The 21761-nt window shown below is 42.4% G+C and overlaps 1 protein-coding gene across 1 annotated transcript in view; it reads right to left on the bottom strand.

Annotated features, from left to right (window-relative positions):
- Positions 1-7796: 7796 nt before the first annotated feature.
- Positions 7797-21761, bottom strand: part of ei24 (EI24 autophagy associated transmembrane protein) — a 45435-nt gene continuing 31470 nt past the window's right edge. Inside the window, exons 7-11 of the mRNA XM_033050024.1 lie at positions 18634-18753; positions 16595-16706; positions 14912-15023; positions 12380-12454; positions 7797-9512 (exon numbers count right to left, since the gene is read on the bottom strand). Coding sequence (XP_032905915.1) covers positions 9350-9512; positions 12380-12454; positions 14912-15023; positions 16595-16706; positions 18634-18753 — 582 coding nt within the window. The 3' untranslated portion in view covers positions 7797-9349. The remainder of the gene's footprint in view (positions 9513-12379; positions 12455-14911; positions 15024-16594; positions 16707-18633; positions 18754-21761) is intronic.

Below are 21761 nucleotides of genomic sequence, written 5' to 3'. Positions count from 1 at the left end.
AATAAACTGATAAAGTGCAATAACAGATAATCGGTTATTAATGTTCAGAGTTTTGTCCGAGCCAGGTTTAATAGCCTGATGGTTGTGGGGAAATAGCTATTCCTGAACCTGGTCGTTGCAGTCTTCAGGCTCCGGTACCTTCTACCTGAAGGTAGCAAGGAGATGAGTGTGTGGCCAGGATGGCGTGGGTCTTTGATGATACTGCCAGCCTTTTTGAGGCAGCGACTGCGATAAATCCCCTCGATGGAAGGAAGGTCCGAGCCGATGATGGACTGGGCAGCGTTTACTACTTTTTGTAGTCTCTTCCTCTCCAGGGCACTCAAGTTGCCGAACCAAGCCACGATGCAACCGGTCAGCATGCTCTCTACTGTGCACCTGTAGAAGTTAGAGAGAGTCCTCCTTGACAAACCGACTCTCCGTAATCTTCTCAGGGTAACGACCCAAAACGTCACCCATTCCTTCTCTCCAGAGATGCTGCCTGACACGCCGAGTTACTCCAGCATTTTGTATCGATAGATAGACACAAAAAGTTGGAGTGACTCAACGGGACAGTATAGCGTGGAAACAAGCCCTTCCGCCCAACTTGCCCCCGTCAACCAACTTGCCCCCATCAACACCAGTCCCACCTGCCCGTGTTTGGCCCATATCCCTCTAAACCAACCGTATCCATGTTTTTTAAACATTGTGGTTGCACGTGCCTCAACCACCTCCTCTGGCAGTTTGTTCCATATACCCGCCACACTTTGTGTAAAATAAGTTCCTCTTAGGTTCCTGTTAAACCACCTTCTGGGAAAAACTACAATAAAAAAGGGAAAGAGCAAAACTTTGTGATATAATAGTGACTTATCTTAAGGATAGGCACAAAGCAGTCTCAGTCACAGAGGCCATTGTCAGGAAATCCTTCAGAGGGGTGAACCCCCGAAAAGCACCTGGTCCTGATGGTATACCCGGTCGTGTTCTAAAAACCTGTGCGGACCAACTGGCGGGAGTTTTTACGGACATTTTCAACCTCTCACTTCTGAGGTCCCCACCTGTTTAAAAGGGCATCAATTATACCAGTGCCCAAGAAGAGTAAGGTGACGTGCCTCAATGACTATCGACCAGTGGCACTAATGCCGGTGGTGATGAAGTGCTTTGAGAGGTTGATCATGGAGCAAATCAACTCCTACCTCGACAAAAACCTGGACCCACTGCAGTTCGCGTACCGCCACAACAGATCAACGGTGGATGCGATCTCGCTGGCCCTCCACTCCGCACTGGACCACTTGGACAACAAAAACTCATATGTCAGGCTGTTATTCATTGATTACAGCTCGGCATTTAATACAATCATCCCCTCCAAACTGGTTAGCAAACTCGCAGAACTGGGTCTCTGCGCATCCCTCTGCAACTGGATCCTCGACTTCCTCATCCACAGACCAGTCTGTTCGTATTGGTGGAAATGTGTCAGCCTCAATAACAATCAGCACGGGAGCACCTCAAGGCTGCGTGCTCAGCCCCCTGGTGTACTCACTCTATACCCATGACTGCGTAGCGAACCACAGTGCGAACTCCATCATCAAGTTCGCTGACGACACCACTATTGTGGGGCGTATCACTGATGGGGATGAGTCAGAGTACAGAAGAGAGATCGAGCAACTGTCCATATGGTGCCAGCGCAATAACCTGGCCCTCAACACCAGCAAAACCAAGGAACTGATTGTGGACTTTGGAAGGAGTAGGAGGGGGACCCACAGCCCCATTTATATCAACTCAGTTGAAATGGTTGAAAGGGTCAAGAACTTCAAATTCTTGGGCGTGCACATCTCTGAAGATCTTTCCTGGTCCGAGAACACTAACGCAATTATCAAAAAAGCTCATCAGCGCCTCTACTTCCTGAGAAGATTACGGAGAGTCGGATTGTCAAGGAAGACTCTCTCTAACTTCTACAGGTTCAGTCGAGAGCATGCTGACCGGTTGCATTGCGGCTTGGTTCGGCAATTTGAGCGCCCTGGAGAGGAAAAGACTACAAAAAGTAGTAAACATTGCCCAGTCCATCATCGGCTCTGACCTTCCTTCCATCGAGGGGATTTACCGCAGTCGCTGCATCAAAAAGGCTGGCAGAATCATCAAAGACCCACACCATCCTGGCCACACACTCATCTCACTGCTACCTTCAGGTAGAAGGTACAGGAGCCTGAAGACTGCAACAACCAGGTTCAGGAATAGCTACTTCCCCTCAGCCATCAGGCTATTAAACCTGGCTCGGACAAAACTTTGATTATTAATAACCACTTTCTGTTATTTGCACTTTACCAGTTTATTTATTCATGTGTGTATATATTTATATCATGGTATATGGACACATTTATCTGTTTTGTAGTAAATGCCTACTATTTTTTTTCTGTGTGCTTAAGCAAAGCAAGAATTTAATTGTCCTATACAGGGACACATGACAATAAACTCACTTGAAAGCGCAGGCAGAAGTCAGCAGGTCAGACAGCATCTATGAAGGGAATGGAAAGGTGATGTTTCAGGGGACCCTTCTTCAGACTGATTGTAGTGGAGGTGGGGGAAGCTGGTGAGAAGGGATGGGGTAATGATGGAGACAAGGAGGAACTGCAGATTCTGGAATCTTGATCCTCCATTGGTTCATGACCCAAAACGTCAGCTGGGCATTCCCTCCACAGATGTTGCCTGACCCACTGAGTTCCTCCAGCACTTTAGTAACTAAGATCAGAGGTGATAAGTAGAGAAGACAAAAAGGGTGGACTCTGAAAAGGAGTGAAGATGAGTGAAATGTAGAACCAGGGGGAAGGATGGTGGATGGAAGGGGACCTTCTGTTTGGCTCGATTCCAGCTGCTACAGTTTCTTACATTGCCCAGTTCTGCCCTTCTGACACATCAAAGTGATGAACCAAATGCCCTGTATGAGATTTTGTGAAGTACTTTTTTCTAACTTGCCTGCTGCCATTGACAACTGAGTGTGCTTATATTTGGTTTAAACTTTACTTTCAAAGAATGCATGCCTCTTTAAGCCTAGATTTGGAAGTTGCAAAGTTATGCCAGGATCTATTCTGTTTATGCTTAGTGCAATTTGATGCAGAATAAGCATTTCACCATATATCTGTACACGTGATGAAGAAATAATTGAGCCAAGAAATGAATTGCACACGTATTTTTGCTCCTTACCATCTCATTCAGAAAATGTGAATCTAACTGGTATAAATGTCTTTATTTCCACATTCAAGTGGTACATACGTTGACAAATAAACTATGATGTTTATGTAATATCCTCAGTCAGACAGGGGCTGAGAATGTATCCTGGTTACAAAAGCGTACAATTAAAACAACTTTTAAAACTTTGTACAAGTTCACAAAACATAGCACATTTAAGACATGTTTTTTTTTCTTTAAAAGTTGACCAGCTCAAGCTTCCTGCAGTTTGAAAGCAACATGCTTTATGATGCTTAAAAATGTACATTAGAAATAAAATTTAATGTTGCCCTTCACATAAAGGAGTACAGGTATAAGCAATTTGCCAAGAACCCATTAGGAGTCAGACCTTCAGCACACATACTTCATATCACTTTTTTGGTTTGTAATGGGAGCAGTCTTACCATAGAGGATGGTTGAAGAAGAGGAAGCCTCTCTCCCACTCCCCTCCCAAATAGTCAGTCTGTTCACATTGTAAAGCAAAGCCAATTTGGGAGATAGTTTAGCCAGCAGCCAGAACTGCACTGAGCCAAGGACACAAGTGTTCGGTCGAAACAAGGAACTGCAGCTGCTGGTTTACAAAAAATGAAACAAAGTGCTGGAGTAATTCAGCGGGTCAGGCAGCATCTCTGGAGAACATGTATAGGTGAGGTTTTGGGTCAGGATCGTTCTTCAGGCTCAGTGATCACTGCTGGAGGTGATGGACGTTGGGAAGAGACTCGGTGCCCTGACCCTGACAATTACTCTTTATCTCCTGCCTCCCACTCCCCAAAGTGTTATATAGCATTAATGCTGCTGCTAGATTTGATCAGTCAGTGCAGCAACAGTCTCATTTCAGAGTTGCAATCAGAAACAAAACAGATGCATCACCCAGCAGAGCCCTGTGATGTGAGTGGTGTGTGAGTGAGGTGGTGGGACGACAATCTGAACTGAGACATCTGCTTAGACCTTTTCTATGTCTCCTGCATTTAGCTTCATGGATGGAAGTTGAAACATACATTTTAATAACAGATATAGAAGGGTATTAGTAACCCATCAATTACCTGACCCTCACTGTTTAACAATTCACAATCAGAGATGGCGTTTCAATTGCATGACAAACCACATGATACATAATACAAACAAAAATACAAGTTATGTGCAATAAATCGTGTCAGAAGTTGTCATGCTGTGAGGCACATGCAGCAACCTTGAAACAGGGGAAACCGCCACCATTAATGCTCTGCTTTTGAACAGAAAGGGTGGTTCTAAGTGTGATCACTGCGCAACTAATGTAAGGGAATGCTGTGACAACAAATGCCATCAACACCACTCGCTCGGAGCAACCTGGTGTGTGTGGACTGGAGAATAGGACCAACCGCTTTCCACAGTTCCTTCACCTAGTTATGGTGGCGCTCACTTTCAATCTTTAAAGTGCCAGTGAGACCTTCCTCTTTCGTCAGCTGGCAAGTTTTGAAACTGCAGTGTCGCTGTGTAGTTCTAGGGAACTGTGTGTGCCATCACAACTGAGCAGTGAACAATTTCAGAGCATTAGTATGGCTTTCAGAGCTTCCGACTTAACATTTCAGGTCGAAGACATTACACGTATATCAGAACTGGAAATTGGAGGTACCCTCTATCCATAATACAGTCTGACTTGCCTGGCATGTCCCACAGCTAAGCTATTAGCAACAGAATACTGTATTCTGCCTTGTAGAATCACCCTCTATCCTGCCCCACGCCCCTTTAACCCCTGACTCCTACAACTCATCCTACAATAACCCTGGCCTCACCCCATCACTGATATTCCCATCGTCCTATCCACCCCCCTCCCCCACCCCCAACATTCCTAGCAACTTAAAATTATCTCCTTTCCCAGATCCGAAAGAGTTTTTGGCCTGAAATGTCAACAACTACCCCTTCCACAGATGCTGCCCGATCTCCGTGATTTTAGTATTTTCTGTTTTTATTTCAGATTTCCACCATGTACAGTTTTTATTATCGTTTTCAGTTCAAGCATTTTTAAAACAAGTTGTTAGTGTTTAATTACACCATGAATTATTTTTCCCTCAAGAGAGCCCACTCTTCTGTTTGCTCATTTCTCATCATAGTATCAAAGTACAGTATTTCGACTTAATTAGCATACGACTACCACATTAATTAATTCGACTACCACATTTCGACTTAATTAGCATACTATTGACCCTGAAGATCCATTAAATGGTATATCGTCCGAGTTCACCTGACAGTGGTCCAAGCAAGATCATAGATGCAACTTGCTTTGTTCATTGCATCTCATGCCTTGCATGAAAGAACAATGAATTGTAGAGCTTTAAAAATGCTAACTTCTATCTGCTCAGACACCTTTAAGGATGTCAGTAATCATATAGAACTCCAAGGATCTTTTCCAGTCAATGTAAGCAGGCAGCAGTTTTGTAACACTGAAGCGATCCATAAATTAAATGCTTAGCTGAGTACACATGGTCTCTGTAAATAAAGGCATCCATATGCAAATCGTAGTTAGCAAATCAAAACCAAACTGACTTTGCTTAGAGCTGCTGTTAATCAAAGATACACTAATCACACCGGGGCAGTCTTCTGTGGATCAGTTCTGTTAATTAAATATTGAATAATAACTAAGAATAACTAAGTTACAGGCTGGAATCTTAAGTGAGGGATTTAAGTAACTTACATATAATCCTCTGGGGTGGATCATGCTGTAGAATGTCATTAGGAGGTCTATAGAGAAGTCCCATAATGTCAGCAAAGGAGAAAAATCAGCATGGCAAGGTGAAGGACGGAGCGAGGGAGAAAAAGGATGAACGAGCGAGAATGCAAAGAGGAGCGAGTGGTCCTTATACTAACCTGGCCTTTCGCCTCAGTTTGCACTCGAGGTTGCTTTTACATATCCTAGCTTTTACACGTTCATGGTCAAGAATACTTGCTAATAACTACATTCAGCAATCAGCTTGGTGAACAACACAGCTCAAATAAACAATGCAAAATAACCAACCATGCTGGCATCGAATGTACCTCTGCTCAGTGGTTCACTCAGTTCAAAACTTTCTTTACAGAATGGAACACTTAGTGTTATTGTGCTCACTAGACACATTGGTCTTCATATTACTTACTAGCACACATGCCGAGAACAGGTTCTACATAGCATCTCAGCCTTGCAAAATACCAATGATCTCTTCCACATCTAGGTTTCTCCTTCCACAGTGCACATACAACTGGCAGAACCGTTTGTGCTGTTGCTGGATCCAATCTCAGAGCAGCGGGAAGGAAAATCCTAATCATTCCCAAATTTGTTTGCAACTTTCATCCAATATCTCTTGTGATCATCAGTTAGGTCAGAGGCTAGCCAATGTTTTTGATGAAGGTAGATCATAAAATTGAAATTTAGACTTTCGAAAGGGGGATACTGTGCAGAAATAGGCCCTTCATCCCAACAAACCCACACCGACCAACAATCATCCCTTACACTAACACTATCCTACTCACCAGGACTTACAATTTTACCAAAGCCAATTAACCTACAAACCTGTACGGCTTTGGAGTGTGGGAGGAAACTGGAGCACCCAGAGAAAATCCATGCAGTCACAGGGAAAACATGCAAACTATGTACAGGCAGCACCCTTAGTCACGATCCAATCCGGGTCTCTGGCGCTGTAAGGCAGCAACTTTACCGCTGCGCCACCCCTATAGAATTTAAATTCTTTAGGAGGCACACAAAATACTTTTAAACTTGTGCATGTTCTAAGATTGAGATTTGAAAGCATCTCTTGTCAACTAGATGAGATGAGCTTACATTATTACCCTGTGAGCCACACCGCATGGATTAGTTGTCCTAGTCCATAATTATAATTTCTGTTCAGTCAGAGAAGCTCCAGAAGCATCCAAAGTGACAAGATGCTCAGAGAGGAAGGTGAGATGGAAAGGCTTTTCATTTAAGAGGAGAATTCACGTATAACAGAGACCTGGGCCAAACATCAACTACAATCTCCGACAAGACACATGCTAGAAAGTGGCAAAACGTGAGACTCATTCCAAGAAATTATGCTTCATACTGGATTAACCAACAAATGAGCAAGAGCCCTGTAACAGTTTGTGAAAGAGCAGTACAAGCAGAAACTTTTAGTGTCGTTCTACATGGGTGAATAGTCTTCATGATTCATAAATGTGGTCACTACTGGTGTCAAGTTTACTCAAAAGTGTTTTTACTGTGATTTGACTTAGCTGACAGGGAGAGGGTCTCTGTGCAACCACAGTGCCCCGGGCCACCATACACACTTAAAATGAAAGAATCATCTACTGCATTGTGTTGTCCTTTGCCTGTTAACTGTGACAGTACATCACCCACTCAACAACTGCCTGCAAGCGGTAAGTCTTACATACACAACCACAAGTATTTCTTTGACCTTTCTCACATTTTTGGTAAACTATGCACCCTCTCACTCACTGGTGCCAATTTGCACTGAGGACAGCAAAAATCAATACTTCCTATTCTCTCCTCTCATTCATAAAGATACTCCAAATCGATGAAGTGTGATATGTGCCCCAAGGTCAACGTGACTGCTAACTGGCATTTTTTCCTGCAGTTGTACTTGCTCTTTTGATCTTTTTTTAAATTTTTAATTTTTTTTATTTGGCTACACCTCAAAATCAAGCGAAAGGAAAACCATTATTATTGAAATATCTTAGCCTGATTCAAACAACTATCTGTTGGCTGGGAAGCACAAGGTCACTGGACAACGGCAAAATCCAGAGGAAAAATGTCAAAAAGCACAAAAGTGTTCTAAACCTCAATATTTATACAGCATGATCTTACCACATGGATGATTGACTGGGAGAAGGTGGCACTTGATCTTTCAGTTACCAGAATCTCATACAATTTGCACACTTCAAACACAAAACGGGTCAACATTAAATAGACTCGATGGGCCAATGGATTACATTCTGTGCAACTATTCTATGAAGTCAATGAAATCTACATACATGCTGGACAATTAAACTAACTGTTTATTCAATTTACCCCTTAACACAAATAGCATTACTTTGTAAATTAGAACGGGTTCTCTCAATAGACTTACGACAACAATCTTGACCGACTGACCATCAGGATCACTTGCATTGAACATTACTGGTGCAGAAGTCCGGGTTCCCCATACTTTGTGGTTACTATCAAATAATTTTTGGATCACTTTGCAATCGACTTTAAATGAAACACCCACTGTGGCAAAGAGTTCAGCAGAAGAGCAACCAACGTCTTTTGATGGCCTGGTAGACCAACATTGGAGTAGCTTTACTCCGAGTCAGAGATTAGTGCAAGTGAACTAGACTCATGTGCCTGGAGAGTGTGTACTTTATATGTGACTCTTATAGATCCAACTGTCAGTGATGCGAACACCATCAATTCTAACCACAAGGTAAGATTTTGGGCAACCCCAACAGAAATAATCTTGCATTAAGTTAAAGTATTTCAGTCACGGAGCACGATTTTGTAAAGTCCACTACAGTACACCATTCTCCATCTTCAAAATAGCCAATTTTCAAAGAAAGAATAAACACAAATCAGGCTTCTTCATTAATTCAATAGGATCACTAATATACTTACCATAATTATTATTGGTTTAATATTGAGCAAGAACACGTTACTGTTTCATTAAGATATCCCTGATGGTTATCTGAACCGAGACCAATACTGACACAAGCAGAGTTACATTTTAACAATCCCACACGCAGTTCCTTTTATTTCCCCACCCCTCCCTCCCTCCCTCCCTCCCTCCCAACAACAATAAACCAAAGCACTGTATTTCTGTAAATCACTTACTTGGCACAAATGTGTACAAAAATGTTACATTTAGGCACGTCAGCTAGTATTTGCTGCAAATTCTGTCTCACTCATAAATCTTCTATAAAATGCTTTCTCACATAAAATTTACCTCATTAAAATTGGATGGTAGTTCAAATCTACCTCCCAGCTTTGCGGCAGGAGGGAAAATTCTGCACAGATTCAGGTTCGGACAGGACGCAATAGCAGGGCCACATGTAGGCACGCAAGCGAAACGTGGCTACTCATCTCCAGGAAAACTGTCCCGCCTACAATAGGAGATGAAACTTTAAGTGTACCCAGTGCAAAAGGGGCAGGAGGCCAGGAGCCCTGAACTGGTGTTTACTGCTGCATCGCGGATCTGTGTTTGGCGGGGGACGGATGAGGAGATGGCAGGTGTTCAGATGATCCCGTTGCTGTCATGGCAGTTTGAATGTGAACTGTCTTGTGGAAAAGTTTGTTGCTGAGCATGATCACAAAGGAGAAGAGGTGCAGCTGAAAATGACTGGAGGGAGAAGAGGAGACAACTTTAATCAGATCTGTTCGCACAGAGCAACAGCAATTCCCCATTCTAAAGTTACTAAAACAGAAGTTCCTTTACCAAAGATAGACACAAAAAAGCTGGAGGAACTCAATGGGTCAGATAGCATCTCTGGAGAAAATAAATAGGTGAGACCCTTCAGACCACACACCTCCACCCTTCCCATAGAGAGCTACGAATCACGATAAATTATCCTGCATCTTCATAAGTTCTAGCAGAATATCTGCTCCGCCATTCAATCATGGCTAATCTATCTTTCCTTCCCAACCGCATTCTCCTGCCTTCACCCCATATCCCCTGACACCCTTATTAATCATGAATCTGTCAATCTAGGTCTAAAAAATATCCATTGATGTGGCATCTACAGCCTTCTGCGGCAATTAATTCCACAGATTCTGTACACTCCGACAAAATAAATTCCTCCTCGTCTCCTTTCTAAAAGTTCTAAAAATCCCTACTCCCTCTTTGAGAGAGAATAAATAACTGGGTGCTTTTGTAAGTTCTCAGAGAAGCAAGAGAAGAAAGAGTAAAGATTCTGACCAAAACAAGAAGTTTTGGAGGAACTCAGCTGATCAGAATGGATAGATGATGTTTTGGGTCGGGACCCTTCCTAACATCAACACAAGATTGCAGCGTCTGCAGTCTCTCGTGTCTCCACTTTAAAGGCTCTGACCATTAATTTTGAAGTCTTGGGTTATTGGCACGGTCGGTGCTGAAGTACTGGGAAACAGCTACTGCTGACACCGTTGCCTCAAAAGTATGACACGAATTGAAGTCGCTGCAGAACAAGCTGCCTAATGAAAAGGTGAGCACGGTTTGTAAAAAATTCGGAGGGTCAGCGTAGATTATCCTGGAGGGGCATAGGTCAGCCAAACCAGTCAATGTCTGGCAACTTTAAAATTTATTGAAGTAGTTATTCAAACTTGGATAATTCTATGTTGATACAGTTTTACTGAACATTTGGGCTCAGTCATTTAGGCCCACTGGGTCTCCCGATGGCCAACCATTTTAACTCCTGTTCCCATTCCCATACTGGGCCTTCTCTATTGCCAGAGTGAGGCCACACGCAAACTGGAGGAACAGCACCTCATTCTGCTTGGGTAGCTCACAACCAAATGACATGAACACTAAACTTTTAAATTTTAATAAACTACGAGGCCCCCCCTCCCCCGCTGTGCTCTCAGCTGGACACCCACCTATTTCCCTCCTCCCCATTTCCACCTATTCCTTATTCTAGCTCCACAAATTGTAACTCTTCACTCCTGTTCTCACACCTTCTGGCTTTTCATCCCTGGCCTTTGTCCAACCATATGCCTACCGCCCCTCGCCCCACCTCACCTGCATCCACACAATACTTCCCAGGCTTTATCCAGCCCCTCCTCTCTTCCAGTTTCTACCCCACCCCCTCACCACCACAATCGGTCTGAAGAAGGGGCTCGACCCAAAAAGCACCCGTCCGTGCTCTCCCGAGATGCTGCCCGACTCGCTTGAGTTACATAAGTCAGCACTTTTTGGTAATTTGTTCTGGTAAACCAGTACCTGCAGCTCCTTATTTCGACTTTTGTTCATAATTTTTCTTGTAACCTACTTCTAAGAAATTCTCACATTACTATAATTCGTGAGGTTATTTCACGTGGATGCAATTAAAGCTTAATCTTTGGGTTATTTTTATTTTATTACATTAAATCCATGATTTTCTTCCTACCTTCCCCCCACTTTTTATAAACAGTTTACATACCTTTTGGCAAGATATTGGGACTAATTAAGCAACCACCTGGCACCCATGGATTAGGTGGAAAGGAAGGTTGCTCTGCACTTGGACATGCAGTGCCTTGGTTGACCTACATCAACCTGTGCCATTAGGACAATGTACTTGATTCAGGTACGAGAGAACAAAAATATGAAAAACAGGTATATATTTTTGGTACAAATTGCCAAGGCTGCTGACATCAATAGTTTAATAATTCAGCCAGGTGCATAATTTATTTCACTGGCAAATGGCCAACATAACTTGTACTTTCACCACAAAGTACATTGCTTTGCACTTCAAATACACACGATGTACATGATGGAAATGACATTGTGTCTACACGGTTGCTAATTCATTAGTCATATTGTACTGAACAACCCTTTAGCCCAACCCATCCTTGCTGACCATGCTGCTCCATCTAAGTTTGTTCCATTTACCCATGTTTGCCCGGTATAAATATGGGTAAGTGGCACAGCGGTAGAGTTGCTACCTTACAGTGCCAAAGATCCAGCTGCGATTCTGACTACGGGTGCTTGTCTGTACGGAGTTTGTACGTTCTCCCCGTGATCTGCGGGGTTTTCTCTGAGATCTTCGGTTTCCTCCCACACTCCAAAGACATACAGGTTTGTAGGTTAATTGGCTTGGTATAAATGTAAATTGTCCCTAGTGCGTGCAGGATAGTGTTAGTGTGCGGGAATCGCTCGTCGGCGAGGACCAAAGAGCCTATTTCCGCGTGTATCTCTAAACTAAACAAAAGTGTCAAAGAGTTGTATGTTGGAATTCTGCAAACTGTACATTACATCCTTACTGATAGCGAGTGATGATAGAATCAAAATCTATCCCCACAGTGGTGTCATACTTTAATTAATCCGGAGATGGAGAGCTGAAACATTGCTGGCAAACAATATTATCAGTCCTGAGACATGATTACAATACAGCACCAATTTCACTCCTGCCTGCTGAAAGGCTGCCAGGCTTGTGGGATGGCAGAAGATTCTTATACTTCTATCTTGAATAGCCTAAACAATATTTTAAACTGCTTCAGTGGAGTGAAGAGAGATTGGAATCAAAGTGTACTCACAATGACCTCACTGGGACCTTTGCTTCATTTGCACTTATTATAAACAGAGGAAAGAGAATGGAGAACAAACAGCCGCTGTAAAACATAAGAAAAACATCCTCTGTTACAATATAATATTAGGTCACCGCTAGAGACAGAATACCATTTCCATTGGGAGCAGGCCAGCAGCACATTTTGTTATTGGTTTGAGCCTTGGGTTTTAATAAAAAAATAAAAGCCAATGGATTAAACTTTACTGACACTGTTTTAAATTTAATTTCTCTAACCAGGAAGTGTTTCCCTGTGACTCTGGGAATCGTCATATCTGTGACTCATTTTCTTCCTTGCTTTTCCAGACACATTCTTTGTCCAATTCTCATACATGTTGTCTCATCGACACAAACGCAAGTAGACAAATTTTAACTCTGAGGTGCTGTAAGACTGGGAAATGGCAATAAGGATATGGGTGATGGGCAAGCAGGGATTTCTTGGTTTCTTGGTTTCTTGGTCCTCCAAAATATTCCAAATGGAATTTAAACTGGAGATGGTGAAGAGAGGGCTTAAGCCAGAAAGGGTTATTGGGAAGAAAGAGCTATTTTAAATTTAGTTGCATCTGGTTGGGTAACTATAGTTGGGTGGAGATTATTCCATGCTTTAATTGTGCAGGGGAAGAACGAATTGCTGTACACATCTGTCTTTGTAGCTGGGATCACAAATTGGATCGAATGCCCTTGTCTGCTCCTAATTGGTTTGGGTTTGGTGTAGGTCTTGTAATCTATGTCGAACTGACCATTTAACATTTTGTAAAAACAGGTCAAACGGTGAGCTTCACGTCTGTCTTGGAGAGGGTTCCACCCCAGAGAATTCAGAAGTTTGGTAACACTCGCTTCTCTCTCATAGGTGTTAGTAACAAATCGAGCTGCCTGTCTTTGGACACGTTCGATGGAAGGAATGTTTTTATTTGTGTATGGGTCCCATGCTGCAACTGCGTAGTCCAAATGAGGTCTAACGAGGGTGAAGTATAGCTTCTCCTTGACAGAAGTTGAACAATGATGAAAGGTACGCCTCAGAAAGTTTAGGACTACGATACTATTGCTAGGAATACGAGCTAAAATTTGCAGGTGGCAGAGAATGGAAAACTTGTGTGGATACCAATGGATAATTCAAACATGAAGGTTATAATTCACGAGGGTTTCCGCAGAAGGTATGCTTAGTAAGGAACGGGTAATGTAAATGTGATAGGAGTTTGTATGCGTGTGTGAGAGAGAGAGAGAGAGAGAGATGGGGTGCACAAAGCTTGTGCAGATGTTAAGATTTCATGATTGATAAAAACAGGCAGGGAAAAAGATTGTAGCCAGTGGCAAGATGGGGTTAGTGCTGGTGGGGTTAGTGGAAAGGGTACTGAATAAAATGAGACATCGGTTTTATCTAGGTTTTGCTGTAGAAAAACTGAACTGGGTTGGTATCCGACAACACAGCAGCAACAGGGAGATAAAGCTGCTGAGATTCAAACAGGTTACTTGTGGGGATAGCACAGACATCACATTGGCAGCAACGACAGGTTTAAGAACTTCAGAAAGGAAGCATGGGTGAAAAAAATGGTGCAAGCTTTTCTAGGGTCAGAACTTCTATTTATTTTTTTGCCAGTGGTGTTGGAAGGTGACACACGCTAAAGAATCGCATAAATGACAGCACAAGGAAGCCCATTATACATATGTTTACTCTCAGAAACTACTGTCCATTTGCTGATGCTCTGCTTCCCCCAGTTTGGTAATTTTCAGTATTCAAGTACTTCTCTTCAAGGTGTTACTGTTGTATCAACTTTTAACCAATCATTCAGCCAATTCAGCCTAGATCATATTATTAATTACTTAACTTTTCTCTCATCTAAACTCTGGTCATTTGCTGATCATCCAATAATCAGTGTTCTTTGATTAACTTACCCTCTTGCCATTTACTCTGTGAATACCTTAATGATTTTGGATAACTTTCTGAAAATAAGCCCAAACTTGTCAGCTTAATGAAAGATCATACCAACTTCTCTAATCTCTCCACTTAATTTAAGACTCTCATCCTCCATTACATGCTTGTAAATCACATGTGTTAGTATATGGCCTTGGCAAGGTTCCCTAACCATGTTGCTATAATTGGAAACAATACATTAGCATGGGTCTAAGTAGCAAATTCATAGAGTCAGAGTCATACAGCATGGAACATGGAACTTCGGCCCAACTAGCCCACACTGACCAACATGTCCCATCTACACTGGTCCTACCTGCCTGCTTTTGGCCCACCTACCTGTCTAATTGTTTCTTAAACATTGTGTTAGTCCCTGCCTCAACTACCTCCTCTGGCAGCACGTTCCTTACACCCACCACCCTTTGTGTGATAAAGTTACCCCTCAGATTCCTATTAAATCTTTTCCCTTCCACCTTAAACCTATTTACAGAATTGTAAAGTTTACAAGCATTGCTGGTCTACATGGGTATTTATGTCAAGGATCACACATTTGTTCAGCTATTCTTACTGAGAGAGTTTCTGTGCAGCACAAACCTGATCACGTAGGATGAGGGCAGAGCAGTGAGGATTGCCAAAGGTAATCCAAAACCAAAGTAATAGGGCCAATTCCTTTCAATATTTGACAAGCGTTGGTGCATCTCCACCCCTGCATACACACAAAAACACGTGCTTTGAGACAAAGCTTTGCATTCAAACACAGGTTATTGGCATGAAAATTGAAGAACCTTCAATTATCTTACAATGGTCATGCAATTCAATACAACATTTGCCAGGCGTTACTGCAATCCATTTGCCATCTTATCTCATATATTACAGATCTGCCATATCAGGTTATTACGGAGCCTTACAGGTCATGGACGTTCCTCCCTCAATCTACAATAGGTACACCTGACCCTAGGTGTGTTGCGACGTTGTGTCAGAAAATGGCCAAGGTGGGTTGGTATATAAAAAGTTTTTAAAAAACTATTAATAAAATATGGGTGGCACAGTGGTAGAGCTACTGCCTTACAGTGCCAAAAACCCAGGTTTGATCCAGACTACTGGTGCTGTCTGTACGGAGTTTGGACATTCTGCCCGTGATCGCATGGGCTCCCGTTTCCTCACACACTCTGAAGGTGTACATGTTTATAGGTTTCATTGGTAAAATTGTAAATTGTCCCTAGTGTATAGTGTTATTGTACTGGTCAGCGCAGACTCGGGCTGTATCTTTAAAGTCAAAAGTCCCCTGATCCAGATACCTTCCAGCACAACCGTGCCAGTGTTGGGGTCTTCAGCTGGGTTCAGGAGCTCATTTGGCCTATTTAGCCTGCTCCAACATTCAATAAAGTCAAGGGCTGGTCCAATCTTGGCCTCAGTACTATTTTCCCCGTGTTACACAAATATCTTATTTTTGCACAAATGCCTTGTTCCTGTTTATGAAAACAGTCATTCTCTTTTCACTGTCTTATATAATTTGTGTACAATTTATATTGCAGTGTGCTGTCCGAGTGTATGCACTGGCGATGCTGCTGCAGACAAAATACTACTCAAAGAACATGCGAGTTCCTCTGCTTGCAGCGGCAAACCTTTATCCTGCAGCTATCATTATCAGTAAAGGAGATTAAATATCATGTTGCTGTTGGAGGAAACTTGTTGTACATGAGCGAGCTGCCTTATTTCATATACCATTGCACAGGAGGAAGAAGCCATTATGAAGTCTCTCCCGCAACCATTTGAAAAGTATATTTGTAAAGTGTCAACAAGTGCAGGATACCTGGGAAGACACCAGTCTCTTGTGTGAGGGGGGGAGAGTTGAGGCAGAGAGGTGTCACTATTTGTTGGAACATCACACATAAAGTAGGATTTAAAAAAAAACTTGTGACAAAATGTTTTTGAAATAAATATATTATTTGGTTGATACACAACAAGTGCATTCTGTAAAATCTTAAACTGAATCATGCAGTTTCAGTCCTAAGCAAGGAAATGACACAAATTTGCCTCACTGCCAACTAGTTCAGTGGAATTCAAGTCAGTTGCCTATGCTTTTACTTGGGGTTGAATACAGGCCATGAATTTCCCCAAGACAATATTGCAAAACCACTGACGTTTATCAGTTGTGTGTTCTAAACGTGGACCTTCGTGATTTGACTGCTGTTAACTGTACCCAATAGATTTATATTAATTAGTATCTCCACCCCTTACGTACTGACAGAAGTCACGGGCACAAACTTTACTCACCATTGTTGAACCACTTGTATTCGAAGCAGTAGAGGGAATACAGCATTGACATGTGGAACAGGCTACCTAGCTGTCCGATCACTTCAATAGGAAAATGACTCATAATCAGACCCTGAGAGCAAGAAACAAAGATTAACAGAAAAAATACAGCGTCTCGTAACTAATGCGGTAACGCATGCTATTTTAGCAGATGGTACTGCTTTACCAAGACTTGGCTGACTTATTTTCACCTCAGCCTAGTTTGCAGTCACAATCTAATTGCTTGTGATTTTGTGGTTGCACTCGTCTTTGAACCATGAGGAGTGGGTTTGAGACCCACCGCAGAAGGTCTCTCAAGGACCCACCCAATGCACTACAAAGAGGACCCGTTTCAAGAGGACGAGGATATAAAAACAGGGATGTAATGCTGAGGCTTTATAAGGCACTGGTCAGATTGCAGCTGGACTAATGTGAGCAGTTGTGGGCCCCATATTTGAAGAAGGATGTGCTGGCGTTTGACAGGGCAGAGGAAGTTTAAGAGAATGATCCTAGGAATAATTTGGTTACCATATCATGAGTGTTTGACGGCACTGGGCCTGTACTCGCTGGAGTTTAGAAGGATGAGGTGGAACCTTCATGAAACTTACTGAATAGTGAAAGGCCTGGATAGAGTGGATTTGGAGAAGATGTTTCCACTAGCAGGAGAGTCTAGGACCAGAGCCCATAGCCACTGAATAAAAAGACGTAACATTAGAAAGGTGATGAGGAGGAATTCTCTTAGTCAGAGGGTGGTGAATCTGTGGAATTCAGTGCCACAAATGGATGTGACGGCCAAGTCAATAGATATTTTTATGGTGGAGATTAACATATTCTTGATTAGTACAGGTGTCAAGGGTTATGGGGCAGGAGAATGGGGTTGAGGGAGAAAGATAGATCTGCCATGATTGAATGGCAGAGTAGACTCGATGGGCCGAAAGGCCTAATTCTGCTCCTATCACTTATGAAAGCAAGTGCTCCAATGTTCTAAGTGCCCTCTTTTGTCTAAGGAATTAAACCGAGGGCCATTCTCTTTCTTCAGATAGGCATCAAAAATTCCATTGTTGTTTCAAATATACAGTAGGGCCATTTTCCCAGAATCTGAGCCATCATTAATTCCTCAACCATTGAACAAAATGGTGGAATCTGCCTCTGTTATTGATTGCTGGATTTCCGGCATTGTAATAATGGCTGTATTTTAAAAGTACTTTCTTGGCTTAGACTTTTGTTGCATGTCCAAAGACAAGGTGTTTTTTTCCCCTCGGAAGGTTTGTACATACTAATAAAACTGCTTTTGGTCACAGTTTTAAAATAGAATCTAGCAATGAACCACACTATTAACACTATCCTGCACATACTAGGAACAATTAACACTATCCTGCACACACTAGGAACAATTTTACACCAAGCCAATTAACCTACAAACCTGTACGTGTGGGAGGAAACTGAAGATCTTGGGAGAAAACCCACGCGGTCACGGGGAGAACGTACAAACTCCGTACATGACAGCACTCGTCGTAAGGATTGAACCCAGGTCTCTGGCGTTGCAAACGCTGTAAGGCAGCTTGCAGTGCCAGTTACTTCTGCCAGTAAGACCTACTGGCAGAATGGATCAAAGGATGATTGTGCTGAACATTTGTTATAAACAGCCAGTTTGTGTTCCATCAATATCACACCAGGATATGGTTCAAGAGATTAAACAGACATAGTTGAAAAAAGACAAGTGCTGGAGTAACTCAGCGGGTCAAGCAGCAGCAGCTCTGGAAAACGTGGATGTGACATTTCGGGTTCCTCAGTCTGAAGAAGGATCCCGACCTGAATCGTTACCTATCCAGGTTCTCCAGGGATGCTTCTGACCCGCTGAGTTACTCCAGCACTATATATATTTTTTGTAAATAAGCATCTGCAGTTCCTTGTGTCTCTAGTTAGACATAATCATTTCTGACAGGGAATAATGTACCCACTCCAGGTTTGGAGCATGATCGGTTTATTAATCTAGAACTGGCCTTCTGACCCACTCGTACCTGAATGAGGAACAAGGCCTGCAGCAGCAGGTTGAAGAGCATGTCTGCGATAATCTTACTGATGCTGGGGAAGGGTTGTGCTTTCCTCCCAGACACTTTAAATGCTAGATCGGCAATGTCCTGTAACACATAAAACCACGTTGTAACAAGTGAAGCACTGTTATAAACTATTTGACTTTTTTTTTTAAATGTAGATGCCCAAAATCTGAAAGAAAAATGAAAATGCTGGAAACACTCAGCCGGTCAGGCAGCATCTGTAGAATAATAAACAGGGTTTTAGCATCACTAGCATTTTCTGCTTTCATTATAAAGAACCAACTCTGCATTCTTATTGGGTTTGAGCGATGGTGGCAATGCACAAACTTGAGAATATAGATGTTCCGTCTTCCCACTCCAAGGTTATTTTCTTTCAGATACCTTCAAAGGTTAGCAGCCTCTTCCCAAGGCTCTGATCTTTGAAGGAGCATGGTTTATTTATTCTCATTCCAAATTACTTAATCTGTTAGACATGTTAAACATAATGTGCTGGAGTAACTCAGCGGGTCAGGCAGCATCTTTGGAGAAAAGGAATAGGTGATGTTTTGGGTCGAGACCCTTCTGCTTAATCTGTTATTTGGTTCCAGAGTCTACCCATTTCATGTCAGATCTCTCCATTTTAATTTGCTCCAAACCCCATGCAGTTTAGGCAGTGTGCAAGTATGTGCGAGTGTGGAAGTAAGCTGTCTTTATTTCCCAGTAAAGAGGAGGAAGTAGGAAATGCTAGCCCCTAACTGCAAGTAACATATCCTCAGACTGAATGCTCTGAAAAACTGAGCCTGGGGGGCCTTGTAGTTACGACTAATTAAATGTTGCATGAGTAATATAAATGTAACCAACTATAGTCTTTAATTAAGCAAAGCCTTTTCTTAGGAATCACTTTTAGATTAGTTTTGAGATACCGTGTAGAAACAGGCCCTTCGGCCCACCGAGTCGACGCCAAACAACAATCACTTGTTCAAGCTAGTTCCATATGATCTCACCCTCTCAGTTGCTCTCTGCATAATGGGGGCAGTTCTACACATCTTGCGATGGGAAAGGGAACCAAACCACCTGGAGGAAACCCAGACGGTCACAAGGAGAACGTGCCAACTCTACATAGACAGTACCTGAGGTCAGGATTGAACCCAGGTGGCCCAAACATTTGATCAAACTGAATCACACCATCAGGATTGTGTTTGAATAAACGACATGCAGTATTAAATTCCATCAACATCTATTTTTGTACTATTGAAATCCTATCAAAATGAAGTGCTGGACTAACTCAGTGGGTCAGGCGGCATCTGTGGAGGGAATAGACAGGCGATGTTTCAGGTCGGGACACTTCCTCAGACTGAAGTCATGTCCAGTGACATTGAAATGTCAGCTGCAGCTTTGACAAAGCACTCAATACAGGGTGGCTCTCATCACACAGACTCAAATCAAGACAAGCACAAACATAATAATAAAGCATCCTGGACTAATGCCTAAATTCTACTTGCTTTGCACAATCATTCATTAATTCTAAAGATAGGCACAAAAAGCTGGAGGTCAGACAGCATCTCGGGAGAAAAGGAAGAGATGATGTTTCGGGTCGAGTCCCTTCTTCGGGACTACAGATGGCACAATGGGCTAAGTGTTCGGCTGGCAACCGGAAGGTAGCCGGTTCGAATCCCGCTTGGAGTGCATACTGTCGTTGTGTCCTTGGGCAAGACACTTCACCCACCTTTGCCTGTGTGTGAATGTGTGTGAGTGATTGGTGGTGGTCGGAGGGGCCGTAGGCGCAGATTGGCAGCCACGCTTCCGTCAGTCTGCCCCAGGGCAGCTGTGGCTACAGAAGTAGCTTACCACCACCGAGTGTGACTGAGGAGTGAATGAATAATGCGATGTAAAGCGCCTTGAGTATTAGAAAGGCGCTATATAAATCCCATCCATTATTATTATTATTCTTCAGTCACTGAAGAGGGGTCTCAACCTGAAACATCAATTACAGAGATTGAATGATTTTGATCTTCCACAATTCCTGAGTATTGAATAGTCCCTGTGGAATGGAAGGCAGAAACAGTAATGTTCCTATTCAAGTAGAATTTTGAATGAAAATGAGAATCTCAAACAATAACTGGGTATGCAGGGGAAGTGTGCAAATAGAAAATAAAAAGTATATAGGCCATTATTACGACATTTTGAGTCGTGACCTATTGAGACTGATGGGATTTATGCAAGAATTTCTGCCTGCACCAGTAACCCTGGAAATATTTTTTTTCATGATTAATACTCCATATAAATCAACCTCCTGCCCCATGTGACACATTTAATCGACCATTTGCCTCCCAAACCATGAAACATTGAAAACATGCTGCTTCTTTATTCCACTGTCCACAAGCAAAACATTTCACTTCATTTATCTCAATCATTTCCGAAACTGATGCAAGATGGCATCAAAGCGTGGTGACTGTGTGTGGTCTTCATGGAGAAGGATCTACTAACATCCAATACTCTTTTAAATCTATTTTTCACCTGTAAATCCAGCGCCATTTCTAAGTGTTCCAATGATATTCTACCCATATTGTGAACCCGGTTTATGGAACTGGTACACTGCAATGCTGAGAGCTATACTCAGCAGCTATAATTCAGCACTCTGAATTTTGTCCTTCGCTCTACATAATGTACTTGAGTTTGACTTGAATGTATATCTGATTGAATAGCATACAAAGCAAAACTTTTCACTTTACTTAGATTAGATTAGATTACCACAGTATACGTGACAATAATAAACCTAACTAGATTGGTGTATAAAAGTCTAACTGCAATTCCATTAAGGGAAAGCTAGAATACTGGCTACAGTCTTAATACGACATGTTCCAAGGAAGGATATACTTGTCGAAGGAGACGCAAATGTTTACTAACTTGCTTTGAGTGACAAATAAATTGTTCTACATGGGGAAAAAAAGTGAAGTAATTCCCGAATTTTAAAATTTTTTTTTAAACCCTCAAATGTCTGAAATTAATCATTTAAAAAAAATTGTTCTTGCAGCTTCTTCTTCGAGTCCGTTGCAATCTCAGATGTCGTTCTGCCAGTATCTGGCGCAGGTCACAGCTGGTCGGGTCGGTTC

Source organism: Amblyraja radiata, chromosome 33 (genome assembly GCF_010909765.2).
Source record: "Amblyraja radiata isolate CabotCenter1 chromosome 33, sAmbRad1.1.pri, whole genome shotgun sequence".
Lineage (NCBI taxonomy): Eukaryota > Metazoa > Chordata > Chondrichthyes > Rajiformes > Rajidae > Amblyraja > Amblyraja radiata.
The sequence above is the reverse complement of the archived record's forward strand: the minus strand, read 5'-3'. Positions and strand labels throughout refer to the sequence as shown.